Raw genomic sequence first — 24,568 nt, forward strand, 5'->3', positions numbered from 1 at the left:
ACCCCTTCTCAGGTTCATCTTTCACTCAACAAACATGGCTGATCATTGCTTAGCAAACATTGTGTTCCCTCTAGGAGATATGAGGAAGTGACATAAAGATACCAGAAAACCCAAGTTGGGGGGGGTGGGATATACTTTGCTCTAGTTCTGCACTCAAGGAGAAGGCAGCCTTGAGAGGGAACCACACAAATACTTAAAGTCAATGTGCTATGCCCTTCAGTAGACAACACACTTGTAGTAGAGAGGGGGACACAGAGAAGAGATTAATCCTGGGGTAGTCAAGAAAGCTTTAAAGAATCATTTTAACTGAAATTCATTTCAGCTCTGTTATAAAACAAACTGCTATGACTTTGGTTCAACTCCCCAGGTAGAGAACATGGGGAAAGATATGGTACTTTCTCTTCTAACCAGTGTTCTGGGGCCATAATAATGGAGGGTACAGAATCCTTGGCTATGACTCTTCAGGAAATTTGAAAACTGAGTGTATAGAGAAATGTTGGTTCCCACTCTCTCCCAGAGTAGGACCAGGCCTTGGCATGGTGTGAAATAGGAGTCACCCTAGATAATGCCATTTTTATTTACTAGAGCAAAGTATATCCCACCCCCTGCCTTGGGTTTTCTGGTATATCTGGATAGGAGCGAGTGGATGAAAAAAACATCTTCTTCATCACCAACATGGAAAAAACGAGGAGATGGTTTGCTCCAAGGTTTTTTATTCCCCTCTAGTTTTGAGAAAGAGGAGAAAAAGCAGGCCTCACTCTAAAGTAAAGCCTTGCCTCTCAAAGTGTGACTGAAGCACCAGCAGCAGGAGCATCACCTGGAAGCTCATTGGAATGCAGCATCTCGGGCCCCAGCCCCAAACGCCTGCATGAGAAGGGGCAGCTTAACAAGATCCACAGGTGATTTGATTTCTACCCATCCTAAAATTTGAGAAGCCCAGCTTTAGACCAGCATAGTGGCTGAACATTGGAATCACCTGAGGAGCCTTTTAAAGCACCGATCCCACCCCCCCAGGAATTCTGATTTAAATGGTCTGGCTTTCTAAATGATTCCAAATGTGAGTGAAGGTTGTTAAGCACGTGGAAGCCTTCTGTTCCCTATAAGAACCTCTGAAATGGCAGTGGGTCTGGGTGTTGCTGATATGGAATGGATACGGAGAGCTTCCAGAAGCCCGGCGAATTGGCTGCCCCTTCCTCGTACAGGTAAGGAGCTGGGACCAAGCCTGGCTATTCAGAATCGGGCCCGACCCTATCCTTGCACATAAATTCATTAAGGTTAGTCACCATGCATTTCAGTATGTGGAATCCATGTAGAAATGCGTTATGGTAGCTCAGAGCCTTAAGCCCGTAATGTTCTATGTATGCCTACGCGTTTAGCTCGCCCTCAAGCAAATCATTTTCGTTTAGGATCCGGCCCGGCGCTGTAGAAGGTAATAAAAGGAAAAAAGTTGTCCAAGAAAGTTAGGGACCTAAAGTCGTAAAGCAAGATACAAACAAACAAAAAACAAAGAAGTTACCCAAAAGAAGCAGCACCCAGTAAACCCCAGCCATGAGTCAGCACAGGGGAGGCCCAGCCCCTTCTAGGGGAGCCTGATTAAGGATCAGGCTCAGCTGCCGCGCCTGGCTGTGTGTGTTGCTGCTTCTTGTCCCAAGTCTTAATAGCAATTTCCCTTCTTCAGCTGCTTACGCTTTTTTTTCCCCCCTGTGGCTGGAAAGAAGTGTCACATTTTACTCGCTTCTAAGCTTTTGCCCCCACCCCCTCCCAGAGAAGGCTTGCGCATGGGGAGGGGGCACTGTGAGCCACCTCCAGCCTCGGGTGACTGCTCTAAGGGACTTTGAGCTCCTCTCACTGTAACACTATGAAGTTCCTCGGGAAGCCCAGGACTCAGACAGCTGCTTTTCTGCCTCTTTGCCTACTTTTTTTGAAGATTCTGCAACCAGGGCACAGCCACCTTTATGGCAACCGTTACGCTGGGTGAGTAGGGCGGCTTTCGGTCCCTGCGTGTCTTTTAGTGGGATGAGGGGGCTAGTTGGCTCCTGAACATGCCTCGCTTTTTTTTTTCCCCCCTCTCATCTGTGGTTTCTGTGTGAATCTGTACACTTTGCTGTCACCTAAAGTAAAATGTGTGTGCAGTTCCCAGCTCTTGGGTTGAGCTCACCAAGAGAATGGTGGTCGCAAGTCTAGCTTTTCCCACTGTCTGTAGTGTGCCAGCCTCCACTGGGGACCAGTGTTGAATGGGATTCTGTTTTTGGAGGAGCCGTGGCCAGTATTTACAATATTTGCCTTGTTAGAGGTCAGGGGAGGAAGGATGCTGTTGTACCACGTGAATTATGACCTGAAAACTAGAGCTTCTCCTTCAGAATTGTACACAGAAGTGGTTGAAATTCACCAGTGATTAAGAACGGAGTGTACTGTGTGTGTGCGCGCCTAGGTAGTGGTTATTAGGAAGATTGTCAAATCTGAGCAATGCAAATGAACCAACTCCAAATAAGCAGAATAAAAGCAGCCAACAGTAAAATTATGGGTATTTTTCTGAAGGGAAGAATATAGAAGGGAAAGACAGCTAGCTCCCCATCTCCCTGTGTTAGGATAGGTTAGGATACTTTGTGTTTGCCTTTCATAAGGAGGCACAGGACTGGGTCCGAAGCAGAGTATGACTGTGCGCTTCTTATCCCAAAGGCTTGATGTGGACTCTACAACATGTGCTTTGCTCAGATTTGCAGGGGTCGTTCTTTGAATCTGGGAATTATGGCCTTACTGCATTTTAAAGCAGGAAGAACCTTAAGTAGCTCATCTAATTCAGTTGCTTTTTACGGAGCAGGAAAACCAGGGTGTTAAATCTTTATCTTTCCATAACTACCAGTTGAGGAAGACTTTCACCTAGATGTGGGTTATTACCAGGTAGTGTCCAGTGTGTTAAGGAAAAGTTGTTCTTACTAGGAATAGTGTAAAGAAAAGTGTAAAGAAGAACTTAGAAATATGACCCTGGAAAAAGAAATGTTTTCCTTTGTCTCCTAAAGAATCTAGGCCCTGCCTTCACCATTTCTCCCGAGTACGGTGCTTGCAGAGGAAATTAAAAAAAAAACCCGTCCTCAGTTCTAAGGGCTACAGGATGGGGGTAGAGGCATTGGTTCAGATAAGGGCTATAGATGGTAATACAATCCCAATTTTTCCACCCTGGTGTTCCTGGGAGAAAGAGAAAGGAGTGAACATCTCAAGGGCTGCTTTTTAGTCTCCTAAACACACGGTTCAGGCTTCACGGTCCTGTCATTCGTTATTGCCTCTGGAGATCTAGGCAAGGGAGCCAGGTTTCATGACTGGACTCCCCTGGCTGATGTCAGGCCATGTGATAATCCTAGATCACAGGTTGACACACCCGTGTGACCTAGGACTGCACTCCTCCACTCAGCTGTGGTCCCGTCCTTAATTATTTCAGTGTGTAGTGCTCAATGATGACCAAGTTAGCAGACCTGGTTCAGCTGAGCAGGTGCATGCACTTTCCTAAGCACCACGTAGAGGAAATGGCAGCCAATGGCAGTGACTTTTTCTTCTAGAATTTGCTGCAACTGGAACTTTTCTGGAGGAAGCTACACTACTTTCTCTTCTGCAATGAAAGCATTAATTGGATGTTTTCCCTTTGGCTGCTACATATTAAGTTAGTCCCAAATGTATAAATTACCAGATGTCTGAAAGTTGGAGAAAAAAGCTGAAACATTTGAGAAACTGAAGATAGCCTTACCTGTCCATTGCTGTAAAAGCCTAAAGCGTCTTAAAAACTGGAAGTGTCTGAGCACGCTCCCACCAGAAACACTCCCACCAGAAATGGGGGTTTTTAACTTCTCATCGCCAAAGACAAATGCTGCTTAGGTTTGGGATTACTTTGCTTGCTTCACTCAAGAACTACTTTCTGGACGTCTAGCTCTTCAGCTAATAAGAACCTGAGGGCATGACGTGGTGGCATAGTTACTTAGTGTGATCTTTGTTGCCTATGGTTAAAATCCTAAACCACCTCACTTTTTCTCCTTTAATAGATTTAGGTTTTGTTAATTATGGAGCAGCCCCATTTCTTGCATTTTGGTAAAAACAATTTTGTAGGTCTTGGTTGAGTCTAAGGGATTCTCATTTGGAGGACTCTGCACGTGAGTAAAAAAAAAAAAACACTCGGGGCAGATCAGCATTCTTCCTGAGAGCAGCTAATGAGCTCAGTCCTCTTCCTACATAAACAAGCAACAGTTGTATCCTGCCAATTGTATAATAGATGCTTAGTAAATGGCAAACTTAAGCATCTTGGGGAAAAAAATCAGACAAGGAAAATCTGACAAGAGTAATACCTTTTTGGATAGCTATATTAAATGAACTTTACAAGAAAAATTTAAAAATACATGAAGAAATGAAGCATAGAAAAACTTCCAATATTGATACTGTCAGGGTTTCAGAGATTACAAATGCAAGTCAAACACTCCTGTGATCAACAAAGTTCAGTGAGTGAGACTCCTATGCAAGCAAATAGCACGATTCTTCTCGTTCTGTGAATTCCTGGAAACAGACTTAGTTGTTATACTGTGGTATATTGGAGGCAAAAACTTAAGGATCTTCTGCATCATATGAAATTAGAATTTTTTTGTATGTGTGATAAATGATCTAAGACCCTGAAGCAAATTCTGGGAACGCTGACAAATCAAAATGGGTATGATTTTCTTTTTGAGATAGTTCTCTGTACCTTCTTCATGCCAGTCAATGAGCATAATGTTTAAAAGTCTGGAAGTTCAACTGCCTGGGTTTCAATTTCTGCTTTGCCACAGTTAGCTGCGTTACCTGGGGCAGGCTCCTTAACCTCTCTGACCCTCCAGTTTCCTTATCTGGGATAATGGAGATAATAATAGAACCTTTCAAGTTTTGTGTGAATTAAATGCAGTAGCAGGTTATTGTATGGTTCTTGGCACTTAGTAAGTACTCAACAGGTGGTAAGATAGCTAATACTTCCCAATACTTAATGTTTTTAGAAATGTTTATATTAACATGATGCAGTTTGGGGTATGCCCATTTTACAGATAAGCTAAATGAAGTATGACTGGGTAACTCAAGTTCAGAGCTAACTAAGCCAAGGTCATTGTAAGGGCACAGTTGGGATTCTAACCCAGCTCTGCTTGACTGGACAAAGTACTTCACATTCTGTCACTGGTTTAGATACAGAAGATAATTGCTCTTAAGGAAAACTGAAGGTTTAATCTTGTTTGGGGAACCGATAGTTTCAGGATAATAAGTGGATTATGTAGATAAAATTGGAAGTCTAATTGTGGTTCCCTTCTCTAGGTGATGAGTCACTGATGGTAAGTCCTCATTTGGAAAAGCAGGCAGACAACATAGGGAATAGAAAGTGGAAGATGGGGAATTTTAGATTGCCACAAAAAGCAAAGCACAGAAAGTGGCCATGGGCGTGTGCCTTCATTCAACAAGTAATGTTACTCTGTGCCAAGAACATTGACCAACAGAGTGTACCCCCTCTGATAGCTTGGTTTAGTAAATAGCACCATACATAACATTAGTAGACAAAGTATAAATATTGTATGGAATGAACAGACTATGGGGATTGATAAGTGGGCTCTGAACCAAGAAGGTCACCCAGCCCTTGCTCTAGCTCAGCTGGGGAGGAGAGCGAACATAATTCCTGCTGCCAGGGTTGCTTGTTGGACTTGAGCCCACTGGTATTGGATCTGCCTGCTGGGACCTTGCACACACCGTACTCACTCAGCCCTGCACGTGTTGAAGACTCCTTTCCTGTCTTTGTGGTTATTTCCCCTTCAGGGGAGCAAGTCCAAGGACTTTGCCTTTGTCCCATGACCATAGGTACATATGTGCAGGGCTGGTTATAGCCCACTACCCAGCTGGTGCATGCTGATTAGTCAGTGTCTGTGCTGTATCTACACCCCATCCCCAACCCTGTTGCCCCCAACACCCGCCCGCACCCCCGCCTTGGTTCACTAGTCCTCCATGGAAAAGGGATATGGAGATCCAGGAATTACACTTGAAGGAAATAAGGTTTGTTTAAGAAGGCGGTTTGGTCCTTCAAATCCTATAAGCAAGGAGACCCCAATGTGACCTATTGAAAAGTAGAGGACTGTGAGAAATACAGTGACTCAGAACAGCTTGAACCTCAGGGACATCATATTTGTTTTCCATCTTGCCTCTCTGGCTCTTCCTCTGTCTCTCAACAGCGGCTTTTTATCTTCATGCTCCAGTGGTGTCTTCCTTTTAATGTCTTTAAACTTTTAGAAACCTGGAGCTAGAGTTCAAGAGCTCAAGGTGGTCATGTGAATCTGAGTTATCTTCCATGGTGGTAGTTAAAACTCCTTTTAGGTAGGATGGCCAGAAATCCCTATTTGCCCAAGACCGACCCTGTTTGCACCTGCTGTTCTGGCCTAGTAATAGGCAATATCCCATTTCAGTCTGAGCAGAGTCCTGATTTAGAAGGTAAATCATGGATTCAGCCGCCTTCTTCACTGTGTTTGCTTCTTTAATAAGCTTTGTTTCAAGTTTTCAGCTACCCTCTTATTCATTTCCAGAGCACAAATTTAGTTCCGTACTAAATTCCTTTAGAAAGTATCCTGCTTGTCCTCTGCTCTCCCTTGCAATAGCTGCCAGTCCTATTCAGGATTCCCTTATCTTAGCCCAGATTAAGGTAGCTTTCTCCTAACTGATCTACCTTTCTCTAGTCCATTCTCATTCTGATGATCTTACTAAAATAAGACTTTGTGTGTGTTACTCCCCTGCTCAAAGACCTACTTTGGCTCCCTATTGCTAACTACATCAAATCCAGAATCCTTTGCCTGGCTTTCAAGGCCTCTATAATCAGACTCTCTGATTCTCCTGTCTCTATTTCACTCTTCCTCAGCCTTGAGATTCCTCTGTAGTCCAGAGAATGAGAGCTTCAGCATTGTTCCATCTTTAACAAAAGCAGGCAGGCCCCATTCATCATAAGGGCCTAAAGCAAGAATGCACCATCTCAGATCATGAATGATAGACTGGAATGTGTGAGCTATAGATTTGGGGCATTAGGGAATTATGAAAGATGTACAGTGGGTTCTAAGGTTGGTTTTTGAACCTATGCTTCACAAGTCAGTGTGTGGTTTATAGAATAGTTCTTCAGTGTTCTCTGGAAGTTCCTTTGAGCTCTTGGCCCTTATTAATGGGAGAATAACTTAAGTTTTCCTTATGCACTAGCTCAAAGTCCAACTCCTAAGTGCTGATTATCAGCTCTTTATTCCAAAAGCTTTATTCCCTGCAGTCTGTTCTGTGTGTTGAGGCCTCCTGCTTTGCTTGGTAAAAGCATGCAATACTGTAGATCTCTATTCCACTGACCTGAACTCCCAGGCAGGCAGTACTCCATGAGGAACAGCATTCCCTCTGCCACTGAGCTAGTAGAAAGAAGTGTTTTATGTGCTTCTGGGCCACTTCTTCTTGGAGCCCAATCTGATAATGGAGCCTTTATTTTATGGCACCAGGATACATTCTGGCTAATACCATTAAACATAATCACTTCCACTCCCTGAATATCAGTGAAGGATGTTACTGTTCCATAACTTTATATTGTGAGAGCTACAAAAACATAAGTTTTTCTGTCTGTGTAAATAGAACTGCTGATCAGAAAATGAAGTCGTCTTGTGACCTGTCTAGTCTTCACTATGATTGCTCAGTAGATAACTGGTTTATGGGATTAGAATTTGCTTTGCCAAACAAATACCTTCCCAGTCTGCCTCTGGGCATTAGCTTCTTTATGATAAAGTGGAATGTAGAATATGAAGCTTTCAGGTAGCTTGTTCTGGGTAGTATAGTAAATTTCATAAATTATTTAATTAAAGGTTCAAGCAAACTTCATAGTGGCTTTAACAAAATTACCATCTTCCCAGTGCAATTTGAAAATAATAAAATATTAGTATCTGTCTAAGGTTACTGTTGGGCTGTGGGTTTGTTGTTGCTGTTGTTTCCCATAACCCCAAATCTCAATGGTTTGAACAAGAAATTTCTTTCTCATGTAGAAATACAAGCAGGTATAGTTGGTAGTGCCAGAGAACTGAGCTCTGTCCTCTCTGCCATACTCAATGCTTAACTCCCAAATGTGGTTCAGTGAGTCTTCTAGCTCTTGTGGTCTAGACAGCAGGACGGTGGAAAGGGATGGTCACTCTCCTTTAAGAGAACCATCCTTTACCTTCACTCCTTGCTGGCCAGAGTTGGTTAGATGGACTTAGCTGCATGGGAGGCTATAAAATAATGGCTGGAGATGGTGGGTATGGCTGGGGAGGAACATACTAGGAAATAACTAGCAGCTTCTCTCAGTGGTCACTCTGATATTTAATGATTACCAATCCATTTTCCCTTCTACTTCATTCTCCTATAGAAGCAATCCATCCAAATGGGCTTTTAGAATTGTGTACTTCACACAGGTTCAAAATTGTGTACTTCACACAAATTCAAAATGTAAATGGTATTTAAGTCATAGCATCAGAAAAGAAAGACCACAAAATTAGAGCTTTATTTAATACACAAGGAAACAGAACTCCAAAAAGGTAAGATTTGCAGAGCTGATGGAGTAGGACTAAAACCCAGGTCGGCTGAGTTTGAAGCATTCCTTATGGTTAACAACACCGTTTGGTGAATCCAGAAAGCTTACTCTTTCCTATTCCCTAGGGTTATTGGGGATGAAGTAAAATGACTTGGCAAGGCTGAGAAGTGTTTAATGAGGGAGGATTTAATTTCATTTCTATAAATATTTGTAACGTATCTGGCCCTCTGCTAGTCTGGGACTACAGATAAAAGCAGTCCATGTGCATAGTGTAATGAGTAACTCAGGTAAGTAAACAATTCCAACTCTGGGATCACTGTGCCCACAGACAAAACTCTTGGTGCTGAGCGAGTGCAGGAGAGGATCACTTAGTCTAGACTTTTGAAAGGTCAAAAAAGGCGACTTGGTTGTGAGAAGAGTCTTTAAAAGACGGGAATCTGAGTGAATTATTAAATATGCAAGGTATTTTACATTTTTCTTTTGAATGTTTGGGACTCAAGGACATGGCCCTCATCTCAGGCATAAAGAACAGTTAGAAATTAGGTGAAGGCTTTCCAGACACAGGGAATATATTGCCTGTGCAAAGAACTACAGGGGAGAACTTGGTCAAATCTAGAAAATCAGAGCAATTAAGTATGACCAAAAATGACATTTCTCTTGGTAAGAGAGGTGAGGTAAGCCTTCAAGGTCATGAACTACTTTATGTCCCATAACATGGAGTTCTGGTTTCTCCCAAGGGTAAATGGGTGCTAATCAAGAATTTTACAAAGAAAATCTAGATGACTTTCTCCCCCCACCACCCCTGCCCCAAAGAAAGTTCCCTCTCCCATCATTGAGAAGGAAAGACTTGAAGGCTAATAATTGGGGGCAAAAGACTGGGATATTATAGCGATCATGGTAATACGTGGTAGAGCCTGGCTTCTGGCAGTAACAATCAAAGGGAAAGGAGGGAACCAATTAAATATTTAATAGGTAGAATTTTCACAACTGGGTAACCAGAGGAGACAAAAGAGGATATAGTATAAAATGATTCTTAGGATTAATAGGACTGAGCTCTTTGCAGAGAGGGTAAGTACTACTTCAGCTCTTTATAGTTTGAGGGATCTATAAAGTACCCAACTGAGTAGATGGCTCTGAAGCTCAAAAGATATCTAGACTGTGGAATAGATTCCAGTAATTGATGTATAGTTTCTTAAAACCATCGTGTAGGATGGAGCATCTAGGAAGCACTCATTACATTAAGAATAAAGAGCCAAAACCAAGATAGAACAATGGGGGGAGGGGGGAGCCAGAGAAACTAGTAGAACGTCCTAAAAAGAAACCCAGGAGAATAAGATCCAAGAAAGGTGAGGCAAGTCACATTAAATATGGCAAAGTGATATCCATTGCCTTGGCCATTCAAGACCTCAATCATATTCTCGTCAGAGGTGCTTTTGGTGGAATGGTGAGGGAAATCCAGAGCACAATAGGTTGAACAAATGCGATGTGAAGACATTAGTGGTGAGTGTAGACGGTAACTTCAAGAAGCTTATCCATGAAGTGGGAGTAGAGAATTGATAAATAGTTGATACGGTTTTGTTCTTGCTTTTACTACTTAAGATAGGGGAATATGGCCATGTTTTATGCCAGGGGGTAAAAATGAGTAAGACTATAGATAAGAAATGGAGTTAAGTGTCTGAAGAGACAGGAAGCTAGCTGGCCTCTTTAAAAAAAAAAAAAAAAAAAGTCTTGGTGCTATGAAGACATAGTAGATGACCTGATAAAAGATGATTTTTCAGTTTTGTATTTATTAAACTTAAATTTTAGATTTACTGGACAGAGGATTCCCACACACCCTTCACCCTGCTTCCTCTAATGTTAACATCTTACAAAACAGTTTGTAAATTGGAATATAATATAGGTGTTAAGTAAATTATTATGTCTAATATTAGTTGGAAAGGATCTCATGTAGATAACCTGTTACAAAATTGATTACTTTTCATCTTCCTGGGAGATTAAAAGGTCTGTTAAAATGTCTTCGTGTTAGCCAAATGAATGGGCCTCCCTTTTCCCTCCTGTCAGTTCAGGACTGGAGGTATACGGTCCGCTCTTCCATCTTTCCAGTTCTTCTGTCTTCCTTCATCCTACCGTACTTACCAAGTACCAGCAGTACCAATGATGCCTTACCGTCAGTCCTATATTCCAAGCAGGGTTAGGAATCTCCAAAGTAGAGAGCAGCAGAGTCTCTGCCTCTTGAGGGCTTAGATTTTTTAATTTTTTAAGTTCAATTTAGTTAACATACTATATTAGTTTCAGGGATAGAATTCTAGTGATTCATCAGTTGCTTTTAACACCCAGTGCTCATCATATCAAGTGCCCTCCTTAATACCCATCACCCAGTTATCCTTTCCCCCACCCACCTCTACTCCAGCAACCTTGAGGGCTTAGATCTTAATCACGATCTAAACTGGGGCAGGGGAGCGGGGGCAGGGAGAGAATGAAAATGCAATTATATTAGGTTAACAACCCTCTTCCTACTCTTTCTCAACCTTTAACACACACATTGTGTATTTTTATAGCATTTCGGTCTTAGATTACCAACTGCTAAATGATAAAACTGGTATCACACATTTTATCAGCAGATGAGCTTATTTTTGCACTTAGAGTCTGTGACCACCAGTACGTGTGACCTCATTTGCCATATTTTCACATCCCCCATCTTTTAGATTTTCCTCTTAAATGGACTAACTCATGAATTCTCTAAATGTCTAAGCTCCTATTTGTGACTTTTGTGAATATAATGAAGACACCAGGTTTGTAGTAAGGCTATAATAGGACCCCAACCATATCAGTCGTGGTTCCATGGAAGGTATGTCATGTGTGTTTGGTGTGATAGCAATATATTTGGCGTCAAAATTGCTAAACATATGGAAGGTTAGAGGCTTTTGGGAGAACCCTGTGTAGCAGGATGTTTGGAGTAAGACACTTGCTGAAAACAGTATTCTATGCCCTTGACTTACAGGGCAGAAAAGGAGAACACAGGAAGAACTGAACTCCCCCATAAGAGTTTTCAGGCCTCTCTGTGGCAGTAAAAGAGAATGAGTATAAGTGACAAGTAGAAAATCCTCTTAATATCAGATATAAAAACTACTGCATTTCAGAGAGAAGTATAGCCTGACTGGTTTCCTCTGCCCTAAATGAGGGGGTTTATTCCCTTAGAACCTAGTTGGCCTTCACAGCAGCTGTTCTGAAACTCTGCAGTTACTTAAAACTCCTACTCTACTTCACCCTCCCTTCCTCCTACCCCTGACCCCAAACCTTTTATTAATAAACGCAAAGATGTATATCTTTGAGTGGGAGACGATGTCGTGTATGACCTGAGTTATCTTGGCTTCCATCGTCTCTGACTGAAACTATACAAGTCCGTAGCTCACCTCTCTCCTTTCCAAGACAATATCTCCTTTATTCAGTCAACACTATTTTTCCCCCGATGTATAGTTGATGGTTACATTAGTTTCAGATGTACAACATAGCGATTTGACAAGTTCATATCTTATGCTCTGCTCACGCAAGGGTAGCGACCACCTGTCACCCTACAGTGCTGTTATAGTATCGTTGACTATTACCCTATGCTGTCCCTGTCATCCCTGTGACTTATTCATTCCATAACCGGAAGCCTGTATCTCCCACTCCCTTTCACTCATTATGCCCCTTTCCCTACCCCTCTCTGCTCTGGCAACCGTCTGTGTGTTGTCTGTATTTGAGTCTGTTTCTGTTTGTTTTGTTTTTTTAGATTCCACATATAAGTGAAATGATTTATTTCACTTAGCATAATAACTTTTAGGTCTATCCAGGTTGCTGTAAATGGCAGGATCTCCTCCCTTTTTTTCAACTGAGTAATATTTGTGTGTGTGTGTGTGTGTGTGTGTACACGTATGTATGTATGTGCGTACCACATCTTCATCTATTGGTAGACACTTGGGTTGTTTCCATATCTTACCTATTGTAAATGCTGTAATAACATGGTGCATATATCTTTTCAAATTAGTGTGTTCATTTTCTTTGAGTAGATCTCTAGTAGAATTACTGGATCTTATGGTATTTCTATTAACTTTTTGAGAAACCTCAATAGTGGCTGCACCAGTCTATATTCCCACCAACAGTGCATGAAGGTTCCCTTTTCTTCACATTCTCACCAACACTTGTTTTATCTTTGAGTTTAGACAATCTGACAGGTGTAAGGTAATCTCTCATTGTGGTCTTGATTTGCGTTTCCCTGATTAGTGTTGTTGAGGATCTTTTCATGTGTCTGCTGACCACCTGTATGTCATCTTTGGAAAATGTATATTTAGGTTCTCTGCCTATTTTTAATCAGATTATTGGGTGTTTTTTGTTTGTTTCTTGGTAAGTTGTATTCTTAGTGGGTTTCTATCTAAAATACGTAATCAGAGTTATCTTGTGCAAGTTTCTTCTCCCATTCAGTAGGTTGCTTTTTCATTTTTGTTTCCTTTGCTGTGCTAAGCTCTTTATTTTGGTGTAGTACTAATAGTTTATTTTTGCTTTTGTTTCCCTTGCCTTAAGAGACCTATCTAGAAAATATTGCCAAGGCTGATATCAAGGAAATTACTGCCTATATTTTCACCTAGGATTTTTATGGTTTCAGGTCTCACATTTAGGTCTATAATCCATTTTTAAAGTTTCTTTTGTGTATAAGACAGTGGTCTACTTCGTTCTGTTACATGTAGATGACCAGTTTTCCCAGTACCGTTTGAAGACAGTTTTTTCCCATTGCATATTCTTTCCTCCTTTGTCATAAACTAATTGACTATATAAGTGTGGGTTTATTTCTATGTTCTCTATTTTGTTTCATGGATCTTGTGTCTGTCTTTGTGCCAGTACCATACTGTTTCAATGACCATAGTTCTGTGCCATACCTTGAAAACAGATTGTGGTATCTCCAGTTTTGTTCAAGATTTCATTGGCTATTTGGGGTCTTTTGTGGTTCTAAAAACTTTAGTATTCTAGTTCTGTGAAAAATGTTGGTATGTTAACAGGGATTGCATTGAATCTGTAGATTGCTTTGGGTAGTATGGACACTTTAATAATTTTCCAGTTCATGAGCATGGAATATCTTTCCATTTGTTCTTGTTGTCTTTAGTTTCTTCAGTGTCTTATAGTTTTCAGAGTACAGGTCTTTTACCTTGATTGAACTTATTCCTAGGTGTTTTATTCTTTTGTGAAAGTCAACACTATTTGGGTACCTACCATGTGCCCAATATGGTTTTAAAGCCTAGAAACACAAATTTAGAGTGCTAGGAATTATAGCACTGCTTTGGGCACTAGTGAATTTACATTTTAATGGGATGACCAAAAAAAAAAAAAACCCATAGTGTTAAGATATGATAAGGATTATGAAGATACAGCATAGACAGGGAATAGAGTGTCAGGAGAAAAGATGAGAAGAATAAACTGAGACCAGGAGCCATGTGAATATTTGAGGGTAGAAATTTCCAGGCAGAAGAAATAGCAAGTTGGATGGGAGCTTGTTGGCCATATCTCTGGACAGGAGTTCTCAAACCAGCATCAGCATCACCTGGGAAATTTTTAGAAATGCAGATTCTCAGTCTACACATACTCCTCCCCCAACCCCTTCCCCACAAGGAACTCCAGGGGTGAACCTAGCAATATAGGCTTTAACAAGCCTTCCAGGTAATGTAAGCTTAAAGTTTGAGAAGCCCTGTGGAGCACAAGCACCAAGTTGACATGGCTGGAGCTGAGCCCTCAGAGGCGAGTAGTTACTCCTTTTTTTTTTTTTTCCCCTCTGTCCCTCCCCAGCAAATAACCCTCGATTTCCTTTTTATTTACATTGCAAAACATCCCAAAAATGCCCTCCATCTCTTCCTCTGTGCCTTTGTCTCCATGGTATACATTTCTGGGGAATCCGTCTCTCCCTCTCTGGAGCCTGTCTGCCTTTCATGAGCCAGTTCAAACATTATTTCTCAGGCAGGAGTTCCTGGATTCCACTGAAAGTGACTGCTCCCCACTCCATGATCCCATAGTACTCTACCTGTCCTTTATTACAATCACCACAGACTGTTGGGTATTAATAGCTTTTTGTGGATGCCCTATCTTTACTTTTCAAGGAAGAAAGTTGTTTTACAAGCAAGTTGAGAGGTGCTAGATCTTATTCCTTTCTGTATTCTCCCAGTCCCCAAATAATATTTGGCATATTTGGTAAAAAGTTTAGAAGGATGAGGAGGGAAGGATGGAGAAAGATAGGCAAGGGAGGAAACTAATAAATTAGGAATCAAACTGCTGACATTGCAGGCAGTTTTGCCGGACTAGATTTCATAAAGATGAAGATGGTGGTGAGAAAAGCCATTTGCCCCTCAGGGCTGCAGGGGGTATGTGGGGATCTCGAAAGCTGCCACCTGTATGTACCTATGTGCGATATGTCCCGCCCTTGTATCATTTGCTCCCTGCTCAGTACATTTCAGGTATCACTCAAATGATTACCCAATTTTGGTCTCAGATATTTTACTTGTCAGGCTCCTAAAATTGCTTTGAACAGTATTGTTTTAGGGAAGCGATCTGAGGCCAAGGTGCTGTTTCCTGCATAGGTGGCAGAATGGGCACCAGCTGGTCAACATGTTAGCCATTACCTTTTTACCAAATTTAGAGAAGTGATCCCTGCCTTTGTCATTGTTTTATCCTCTAAGAAAAACCTATGAATTCACCTGAAATTACAGAGGACTCCTACCTCATCAGTTCATGTTGAGTTTAATGTCTTCTATAGTCCTTCAGTAGTTTTTATGAACCAAAGGCCTTCTGATTTATCTGAATTTTATTGTCCATGTTTTCCCTTTGTAGCTTATCTTTTTCTAACTCCTTAGATGTCTTGATGCAATAAGAATATAAGTTTGCAATTCCTATACTCAGTTACCCCATTCAGATCCCCGTATAAATTTCAGGTACCACAGAAACCAAATGGCCCTGGAGAACACAGGCAGGCTTCCTTCGAAATAAGCTAACAATAAAAATTTCAACAGCTAGAATTGATCAAATAGAGTGCTGTGCATTTCAAAGTGTCCTCCGACTTACAGCATTTTTTTCCTTCTAAAATTTAAGTTCAATTAGCCATCATATAGTACATCAGTAGTTTCAGATGTAGTGTTCAGTAATTCATCAGTTGCCTATAATACCCAGTGCTCATCACATCACTTGCAGCATTTCTTGAGTGGAGCCCAGCATGCTTCCCATGGTAGTAGTCAAGTTTTAGTAAAACCCATAAATATCCAGATGGAAATTGAGAAATCAACTGGTCCCTGTGAGAAAGGCTTAAAGTCTTAGAAAGATTTGAGTTAAGGAGTCTTGGAAGAAGGAGGGGGAGCAGAGGATCAACTAAGAAATAGCAAAAGGAAGGTCCCAAGGTTAGAGACCTACTTTCCAGTCCTGAAAATAATAGTTTCTCAAGAAAACCAGACATGCCAAACAAATGACTTGACACCATCTTGACCTTCTCTGTGTGTGTGTAAGCATCTATTTTGTCCTTTAATGAAACATAGAGAACATTTAACTGCAGGATGAATACCTCACCATGGGCCCAGCAACTGGTAGGTTAGTTCTTTCTAGAAAAGGGAACTCCATAAGAAAAAAGTTAAATAGTTCCACTTATTTGTAGAACATAAGGAATAGCATGGAAGACATTAGGAGAAGGAAGGGAAAAATGAAGGGGGGGTGGAATCGGAGGGAGAGATAAACCATGAGAGACTATGGACTCCGAGAAACAACCTGAGGGTTTTAGAGGGGAAGGGGGTGGTGGGTTAGCCCAGTGATGGGTATTAAGGAAGGAACATACTACATGGAACACTGGATGTTATATGAAAACAATGGATCGTGGATCACTACATCAAAAACTAATGATGTATTGTATGGTGACTAACATAACATAAAAATTTAAAAAAATGGTAAAGTGGAATTACCAATTCAGCCAACTCCCCCCAAGTTAAGTATTTCTAAACCAACCACTGTAAAGGGGCAAAATCTATATAGCAGTCTCATTTCTAGAACAGCAAGATTACAGATACCTAAAAGAAGGACTTGAAAATGGAAAATATTTAACAAAGGCTTTTATATTTACATGTACCATTCCTTTATAGGTTATTCACAGCTTCTGGTAAACACATTGCATATTTAAGTATTACTCCTAAAATTGTTTTATTCATTCATAGTACAATGGAAGCCAGTTCTTCATTTTACCCAACGTAAAACTGTTAACTTCAAAAAAAAAAAAATGGCCAAGGTGGGGCTCATGAAAATAGTACACTCTAAATGGTAAGACCGGTAAACTCTCATTATCTGCTATGACTTTTAAGGATAACACAGTCCTTAGTTTTCTTAGTTCAAGCGGCGATTTATAGCTCCCAAGCTCTGTGGAGCACCTTATATTCTTAACCAGTTGGTTTTAATCAGGTTCTGAGAAGCTTGTGAGGATGCCCATTTAATACTTTGACTAAGGCTTACAATTTTTGCCACTAATAGAAGCAAATTTCTTCCTGTGTTTATTTTCCAGAACAGCACTTCTTCCAGAGCTCTCAGAAAGCTCTTCAGTAGCACTTACCACTTTGCAATGTAATTGTCTAATTGTTTTCTTCCCGACTAACCTATATATTCACTGGGGACAAAGAACCTCTTCTACTTCTTCAAGTCCAGTCTCTACCCAAACTGCTGATACCTGTTATCATTATCCTTCCACCCACGGAAGTTGAGCCACGCTAAGTTGCCAATATTAAGCGTTTTATCTAAAATAACAGCAGTTGCATACACTTCAACCTAATAAAAGCTTTAACTGAAAAATGGCTTTTTTTTTTCCATGCTGTGGAAATACCAGCAGTTTACATGCAGATTTTTCCATTGAAGTACCAAGGACCTATCAAGTTTACAGAGTATTGCCAGAGCTTCTCAAACTTTAATGTGCAAATGAATCACCAGGGAATCTTGTTAACATGCAGATTCTGCTTCAGGAGGGTTGGGGTAGGGGCCTGAGATTCTGCATTTCTAACAAGCTCCCAGGTGGGGCTGTTGCTATGGTTCATGGGCCACCCTTGGAATAGCAAGTTTTTGGACTGCAGGATGAGGAGTCAAGATGTAAATTCTAGATCTACTAGCTATTTGACTTTGTCACTTAATCTTTCTAGGCCATACTTTCTGTAGTGTCCAGGGGTTCAGTTAGGTGGTCTGTTACTTCCAAGTCTAATGTTGATGATGGGCTAGAGTCATGTTTACCTAAGTGATGAGAGAGTCCATACAGTACAAAGGTCAGGAGCACCAGCTCATCAGATTGCTTGGGTTAGCATCCCAGCTTTTCCATTTACCCTGTGACCTTAGAGAGTTACTTAATCTCTCTGTGTTTCAGTTCCCACCCCCCATAAAATTGAACGAATACTAAATTCATATATGTAAAGTGCTTAGGACAGACCCGAACACACACAAACTCAAACATAAGCCATTTGCAACACTACTCTTCTCTGCAGTTTCATCTCTAAGAAACTTTCCTAAGGGAATTATCTGAAATGTGGGCAAAGACTGAGAGTATATGGAAAGATGTTTGTCACCAATTTTATCAAAATCTGGGAAGCTACATCTATGTTCAATACAAGAAGGGTTACTTATATATTATGGAATCTGTGCCCATTATAAATGCCTAATACATTAGTGCTCAAGATACAACATGAAATGTTAAGAAAACAGGTTACAGAACTGTATTAACAGCTTAAGTTTATGATTTCTTACAAATGATATGGTTAACTATCTGGTGAGGGGAAATGCTCTAAAATATTAAGTGATTATTATGACCAAAAGACAGCGTTAGAAGTGATGGTTTTCTTCCTACATTATTTACTAGCTCTACATGAAGTATGAACAACTTTTATATTCAGAGAAAAAAATTTTAACGTGTAAACCCCACCCTACCCTCCCAAAAAAGGTCAACACTATAGCAAGGATTTCACCTTCTGTTATGCCAAAACTGTTCCAGAAGCATTGCAAATAAGAATCAGAAGTCAGTAAATTTAATAATATAGCACTCAATGCCAAACTAATGACTGAGAAGAAAAACATGCTCATTTTTTAGTTCTGAGCAAAAATGAGCTTGCTGCGTATTCTAACAAAGCATTAAATGGCCAAAGCACCTGTCTTGTTGAGTGTCACATAGATACTAGGGAAACTAGAAAACATAGGAGCAGGGTTTAAGACTTTGCAGGTTGGAATGATACCAGTCACAACCAGCATCATGCTGTTGTGTTGTTTAAGTAGATTTTCAAATAGAAATTCTGTGGTTTCCATACCACACTATGACTAAATTTGTATTTCGATTTTCATTCAAAAGTTAATACAATGAGTCAGAAAATGCATTTGAAATGACTAGAGGGAGAATCCATTATGCTTTTAGATCTGTCTCCCTATTACATATATTTTTCCCGAACTGAGCTAGCCCATTATATCTTGAAGAAATTCAGGAAGAATATTTGCTAGCAGTTTCCTACACCATCAATTTCTTTTTAAAGCTGCCATAATAGTGATAATCAGAAACTAGTTCAGGTTGAACATTAAGGTTTATTTCATCTTGTCTCTGTGGGGCATGGGTTGAGGGGAAAGTTGGCATAAATTTTCTGCTGCTACTCCACTGTCTGACAAAATCCCACATCCCTAATTTTTATTTGACTTTTCAGTACTTTGAACTTCTCACTTTTTGAGTAGACCTCATCTCTGATCTATGGATGCTTACTTATTTCCTCACCAGTAACTTCAACCTGAAAACTAGAAGAAAAAGAACATCTGAATAAAAACTGCTTTTCCATCACCTGCAAATGATCTTCCTTTACCCCTGTCTCATACATTCTAGGACCTTGATTAAAGAGACTTCTGCCTTAAAACACAGGCTTTTGCTTAAAGAATACTGAAAAAGATTAGCTTTGCAGCTAACTTTGTGGCTGATTGTCCTGTAACTCTGGGTAACTTTGTCACCCAGAAAAAAAAAAATGGTCTAACAGATCTCTAACATCTTCTCATCCTTTAATTTTTGTATGTTTTTTTTGTTTTGTTTTTCAAAGTTTATTTATTTGAGAGAGAAAGAGAGCATGAGAAGGGGGAAGGTCAGAGGGAGAAGCAGACTCCCTGCCGAGCAGGGGGCCCCATGTGGGACTCCATCCCAGGACTCCAGGATCATGACCTGAGCCGAAGGCAGTCGCTTAACCAACCGAGCCACCCAGGCGCCCCTGTGTATGTTTTGTAATACAATGCAGTGATATTAAATAGACCTGTAGATAACTTAAATGCAGGAGTCCACCTTACCTGTGAGGGTATATCCCGAGGCCCCCAGTGGAGGCCTGAAACTACAGACAGTGCTGAACCCTTTATATACATACATACCTATGATAAAGTTAAATTTGTTAGGCACAGTAGGAGGTGAACAATAACAGCAACTATATATAGTATACTGTGACAAGTTAGGTGAGTGGTCTTTTAAAATATTGTGTACTGTACTCACACTTCTTGTGATGTGAGATAAAATACCTACGTGATAACTTGAAGTGGGGTCAATGACCTAGGCATTGTGAAGGCAGCATTAGAATATTACCTTTCTGATTTGTCAGGAGGATTATCTGCTTCTAGACCAGTTGACTGCAGGTGACTGAAACCGTGGAGAAGGGTGGGGGGCTACTGTATGTAGAAATCAGGAGTGCTCACAATAGTCCATCACGGAGCTTTGAAAATGAAAGGTGGTGATCTCAAAGTTCCATTAAGTCAGCCAACAATGGCGTATACTGAGACCTATATTCATTTATCAAATTCTCATTGAGCACCTATATGTCCCAAGTTCTGGATGTTAAGAATATAAAGGGCTAGGGATAAGGGAGGCAAGGTCCCTATTCTTGTGAAGCCCATATTTTCATAAGGGAGGTAATGTATAAGTGAATAAACAATAACAATTAGATTCTTACAGCAGGCGTGATATAAAATACTGTAACTATCTTTTAATCAACAGACGTTTGTTGATTGTCTGCTATGTACCTAGCACTGCTAAGCATCCCACAAGAAATGTGGTTCTTGCTTTCATTGAGTTTATGCTTAAGTCCAGTGGCAGACGTTAATTGGAACTGTGATAGTTATAAAGGAGAAGTAGCACAGAGTGCTACCTACTCAGGAAAAACTATTAAGGCAGAGAGGTCTTTTTGAGGATATTGTTCAGGGCAGGACTTTGAATGATGCTGATTTCCTGGAAGAAGCTATTATAGCAGATGGCATCTGGTGAAAAACATGTTGTCTCCAAGTAGAGGATAAGGAGCAAGGGGTATATGATGCTTCTGCTAATCATGGATTATTTTTAACTGCAGTTTTAAAGGAAAATCTAGCCCAACATGTTCCTATTTATTATTACCTCAGACTTTACAAAGTACTTTCTCATGAACTATCTCAGGTGCTCTTCATCTACACTGACATACAAGGAAATGCTTTAAATTCTGCTGTAAAATAAAGCAAGACAGGTGCCTTTCCTAAACTCAGTTTCTAAACTATAGAACTGAATGTGATTCTCTCATTGTAGGGTACAACTGAAATTGTGAATGGTGCTCAGTAGGGCTCTTTGCCTTGTACACAGAATTTTCTGAATATTAGCTATTGGCTTTAAGAGGCAGTTGAGCTGCTGTTAAGTTATCTGCAGAGTTGCAAGGGGAGGCTGGAGGGAGCTGTCAAAAGGAAACAAGATGTGATTAGTAGGCATGTGAGGTTTACCAAAGGCAATACCCAGCCTGAGGAAATCAGACCCAAATGCCAAGAGACTCTATAGGCAGAGATCAGATGGGGATTGGGAGAACTTTGTGGAGGAGGAAATATACCTCCTATTCAATAATCTGATGTAAACATGTACTTTGTCTACATCTTAAACACAAGAATCTTCAGAGACAGGGTGGAAAAAATATCACTGCTCTTTTTCTTTTGCCTATTTTGTATCCACTTTTGAGAGAACCATATGTCAGGAATGTTAAAGTATGTCATATATGATACAAAGGATAAACAGTCTGTCATTTGTCTTTTGACTTTTTCTGTGAGTCAAAAGACAATATAAACAATTTTAATGGTTATAAATTCAACTTTACCTTAATTCTTCCTCCTTTGTTGCATTTTTAGATTTATCTTGTTTAAAATGTCAAGTAGCTCTTCCACTCAGTTATACAATGTTCCTTTTTTTTTCCTTCTGACTTCGCTGTCTTTGGACCTTTAATCTATATGGAATTTTCTTTGTACATGGTGTGAGGAAGAATAGAACTTTATTTTATCCTAGAGGGCCATTCACAGAAAAGAGTATACAAAGAGCCAACATAAAAAGGTATATTTCACTCACAGAGAAATGCAAATTAAAGCAACAAAATGCCACTTTTCACATAGAAGATTGAACATTTTCAATTTTTTGGAGTTTCACTAATGTTGGTGAGGCTGTGGAAGAAACCAACTCACAGTGCTGATGGAAATGTGAAATTGCTACTAGCTCCTCAGAAAATCTAGCAGAATCTATTAAGAGTTTGGATCCTTGCACCTTTGCACAAATCAATCCTATCATAGAAATCATCTGTCCAAAAAATTAGCATGCATTACAATGTTTATTGCCGCGCTGATGTAGGGATTAAAAAAAGAACTGAAAGTCCATCTGTAAGTCCATGGAAAAAATCAAGATATAAATCAAGATGGGTCTGTAGTATGGAATATTATGAAACTATTACAAAGATTGAGTTGGGGCACATACTGACCTAGAGGAATTTGCGTGATAGGTTAAATGAAAATAGAAAGCTTTTGAGTAATATGCATGATTTTTTTTTTTTTTTAAAGCTAGCTTTTGCACTGTAGGGCTGTTTCTCTGGGATGTTAATTCTTAGGAGGTAGGGAGTAGATGATGGCATTTTGGGAAGGTAGATTATCTTCTCCCTTTCCCATTAAAATGATAACAACATGGGAGATTTAATTTTATCACCTAATTATTTCATAATAACTGGACTAGGAAAGAATTCTGGGTTCTGTTTTGACTTACATGCCATGGATATATTACTGGATTCTTAATTTCTTCTAACACCTGTTGAAGAAATAGGGAAATATCAAATGCTTCAAGGTCCTCCCACGACAAGATAACGTTTCCCCTGCACTTCTTACATTTGCTATAATTACATATCAAGATTTATAAGATCATAAATTAGCATGTCAGTTATGGCCCACTAGAAAAGGACCATATCTTCACATGAGAACATTCAGTTCATTTACGCCCATACTTAGCATATGGAAAATGTACACTCAGCCTGGGTCACAGCCTACTTTTCACAGAATCTCCAAGTCATAGAACAATACATCTAGGAGGAAATGAGCAGAACTTAAATGTAATTGCTCATCAGAATTACCTGCAGATCTAACAAAGGCAGGTACACCCTGTGCATACCCCCAAATGTACAGAATCAGAATACCCAGAGACTGAGCCCAGGAATCTTTTAAAAATGACAACCAAGGTATTCTGAGGCATCTCCTCTGTACACTAGTGTCTGTGAACTACAGATGAAGTTTATCAAATAAGGTCAAGCTGCCTGCCAACAGGCAGTCAAGACAGCAAACATTTGTAAAGTCCCTACATAGGAAATACCGCTTAGTGCTAAGCCCTCCTACACAGCAAAATGTATGAAATTCAGACATGTTTGCAGAATTTCATTTTCACATACTAGGATCCTTGATAAGGAATTTTTGCTGAAGTAACATACTGGCCTTGTCATGAAGTGTTACCCTGAGCCTCTTTAATTTGCACCTGATTCTCTGTGTCCTGATACTGTGTCCTAATCTTTAGTCAAAATGCATATACTTTGTGCAACAACTCAGTCATCTGGATGATCCCTTTCTTTAAAACTTTGTTAAAGTAAAGCTAATGGTCAAATTGTAGTTGTATATTCCCTCTTTGAGTAATGGATGGGTGTACTTAAAAGAAATTTAACACCAGACCTTCAATGACTGAAATCCTTGAAGAATATTATCACAAACAGAAAAACCAAGTGGAAAGGGAACCTTTTAGAAACACTGAAACAAAGCAAATGGCACGCATGGTATTTATCTTTAGCCTCTAAGGCAGTAAAGTACCAGATGTCATACAACGAGGTCTCAGGGGATGGTGGAACCTAATGGGCGTAGCCAGAGTGCTCAGCTTTAAAAAGCTCTTGTGCTTATAAAAACAAGCAACTTGGCACCATTAACTCCATATGTTAGATTTAAGACTTTTTCCAGCCTGCATTTGATTTAAACACTTGAAATGCTTACCTTTTGCATTAAAAGGGAGAATCTTAGTGAATAAGGGGTTTGTCCAGCCCCCTAATATGGGTCTTTCACATAGTAGGTTGCTTAGTAAATACTTGGTGACTGTATTAGCTGGTACCTTCTAATTGTGCAGATGGAAAAGGAACAGTCAACTGAAGTTGATCTCTCAAGTTGAATAAGCTACACAATATACACACTTCATTATCTAGTGGAGATGGCAGGAAATGGTCAATATGATGAAAATCCAGAGCAGAACTGTTGAGTACAAAGTCCTTAATTCAACCATCTTAAGATGAACCATTGGTTAGATTCAAAGTACACAATGCATAGATAAAATTACAAAATTACCAGCGACCAGTCCTTCAAGTTCTATTTCCCAGAAATCTATGGAATTATCCAAATGTGATGTTGCTCACACCTCTCTGACCACTTCTCCTTTGTCTCCACTGATAGATCCCTCCCTACCCCATTTGATGCTTACATTATCACTCAGAACTGTCTCTGCAAGCTCTGTATTCTGTCCCAAAGATGCTGATTGTTTTCAGGGCACTACCTATATTATCTGTGTTCTGATGAGTTTCAAGCCTTTATTTCCAGCTCTGGCTTCTTAGTCATGTTTCAGTCCCCTATGTTCATGATGGCTGCTGGACATTTCTATGTGGATGCCAACTTCTTTGAAACTGTTTATCC

The 24,568-nt window shown here is 40.2% G+C and overlaps 1 protein-coding gene across 1 annotated transcript in view; it reads left to right on the plus strand.

Moving 5' to 3' along the window:
• The first annotated feature begins 1,858 nt into the window (after positions 1-1,858).
• The window catches only part of CPA6 (carboxypeptidase A6), a 352,266-nt gene continuing 329,556 nt past the window's right edge, over positions 1,859-24,568 (plus strand). The window contains exon 1 of the mRNA XM_028112201.1: positions 1,859-1,974. Within this exon, the coding sequence (XP_027968002.1) occupies positions 1,859-1,974 (116 nt within the window). The remainder of the gene's footprint in view (positions 1,975-24,568) is intronic.

The sequence above is a fragment of the Eumetopias jubatus genome, unplaced genomic scaffold (assembly GCF_037043125.1).
Source record: "Eumetopias jubatus isolate StellerSeaLion01/CBP00866 unplaced genomic scaffold, mEumJub1_p1.0 scaffold_4, whole genome shotgun sequence".
In the NCBI taxonomy this organism is placed as follows: Eukaryota; Metazoa; Chordata; class Mammalia; order Carnivora; family Otariidae; genus Eumetopias; species Eumetopias jubatus.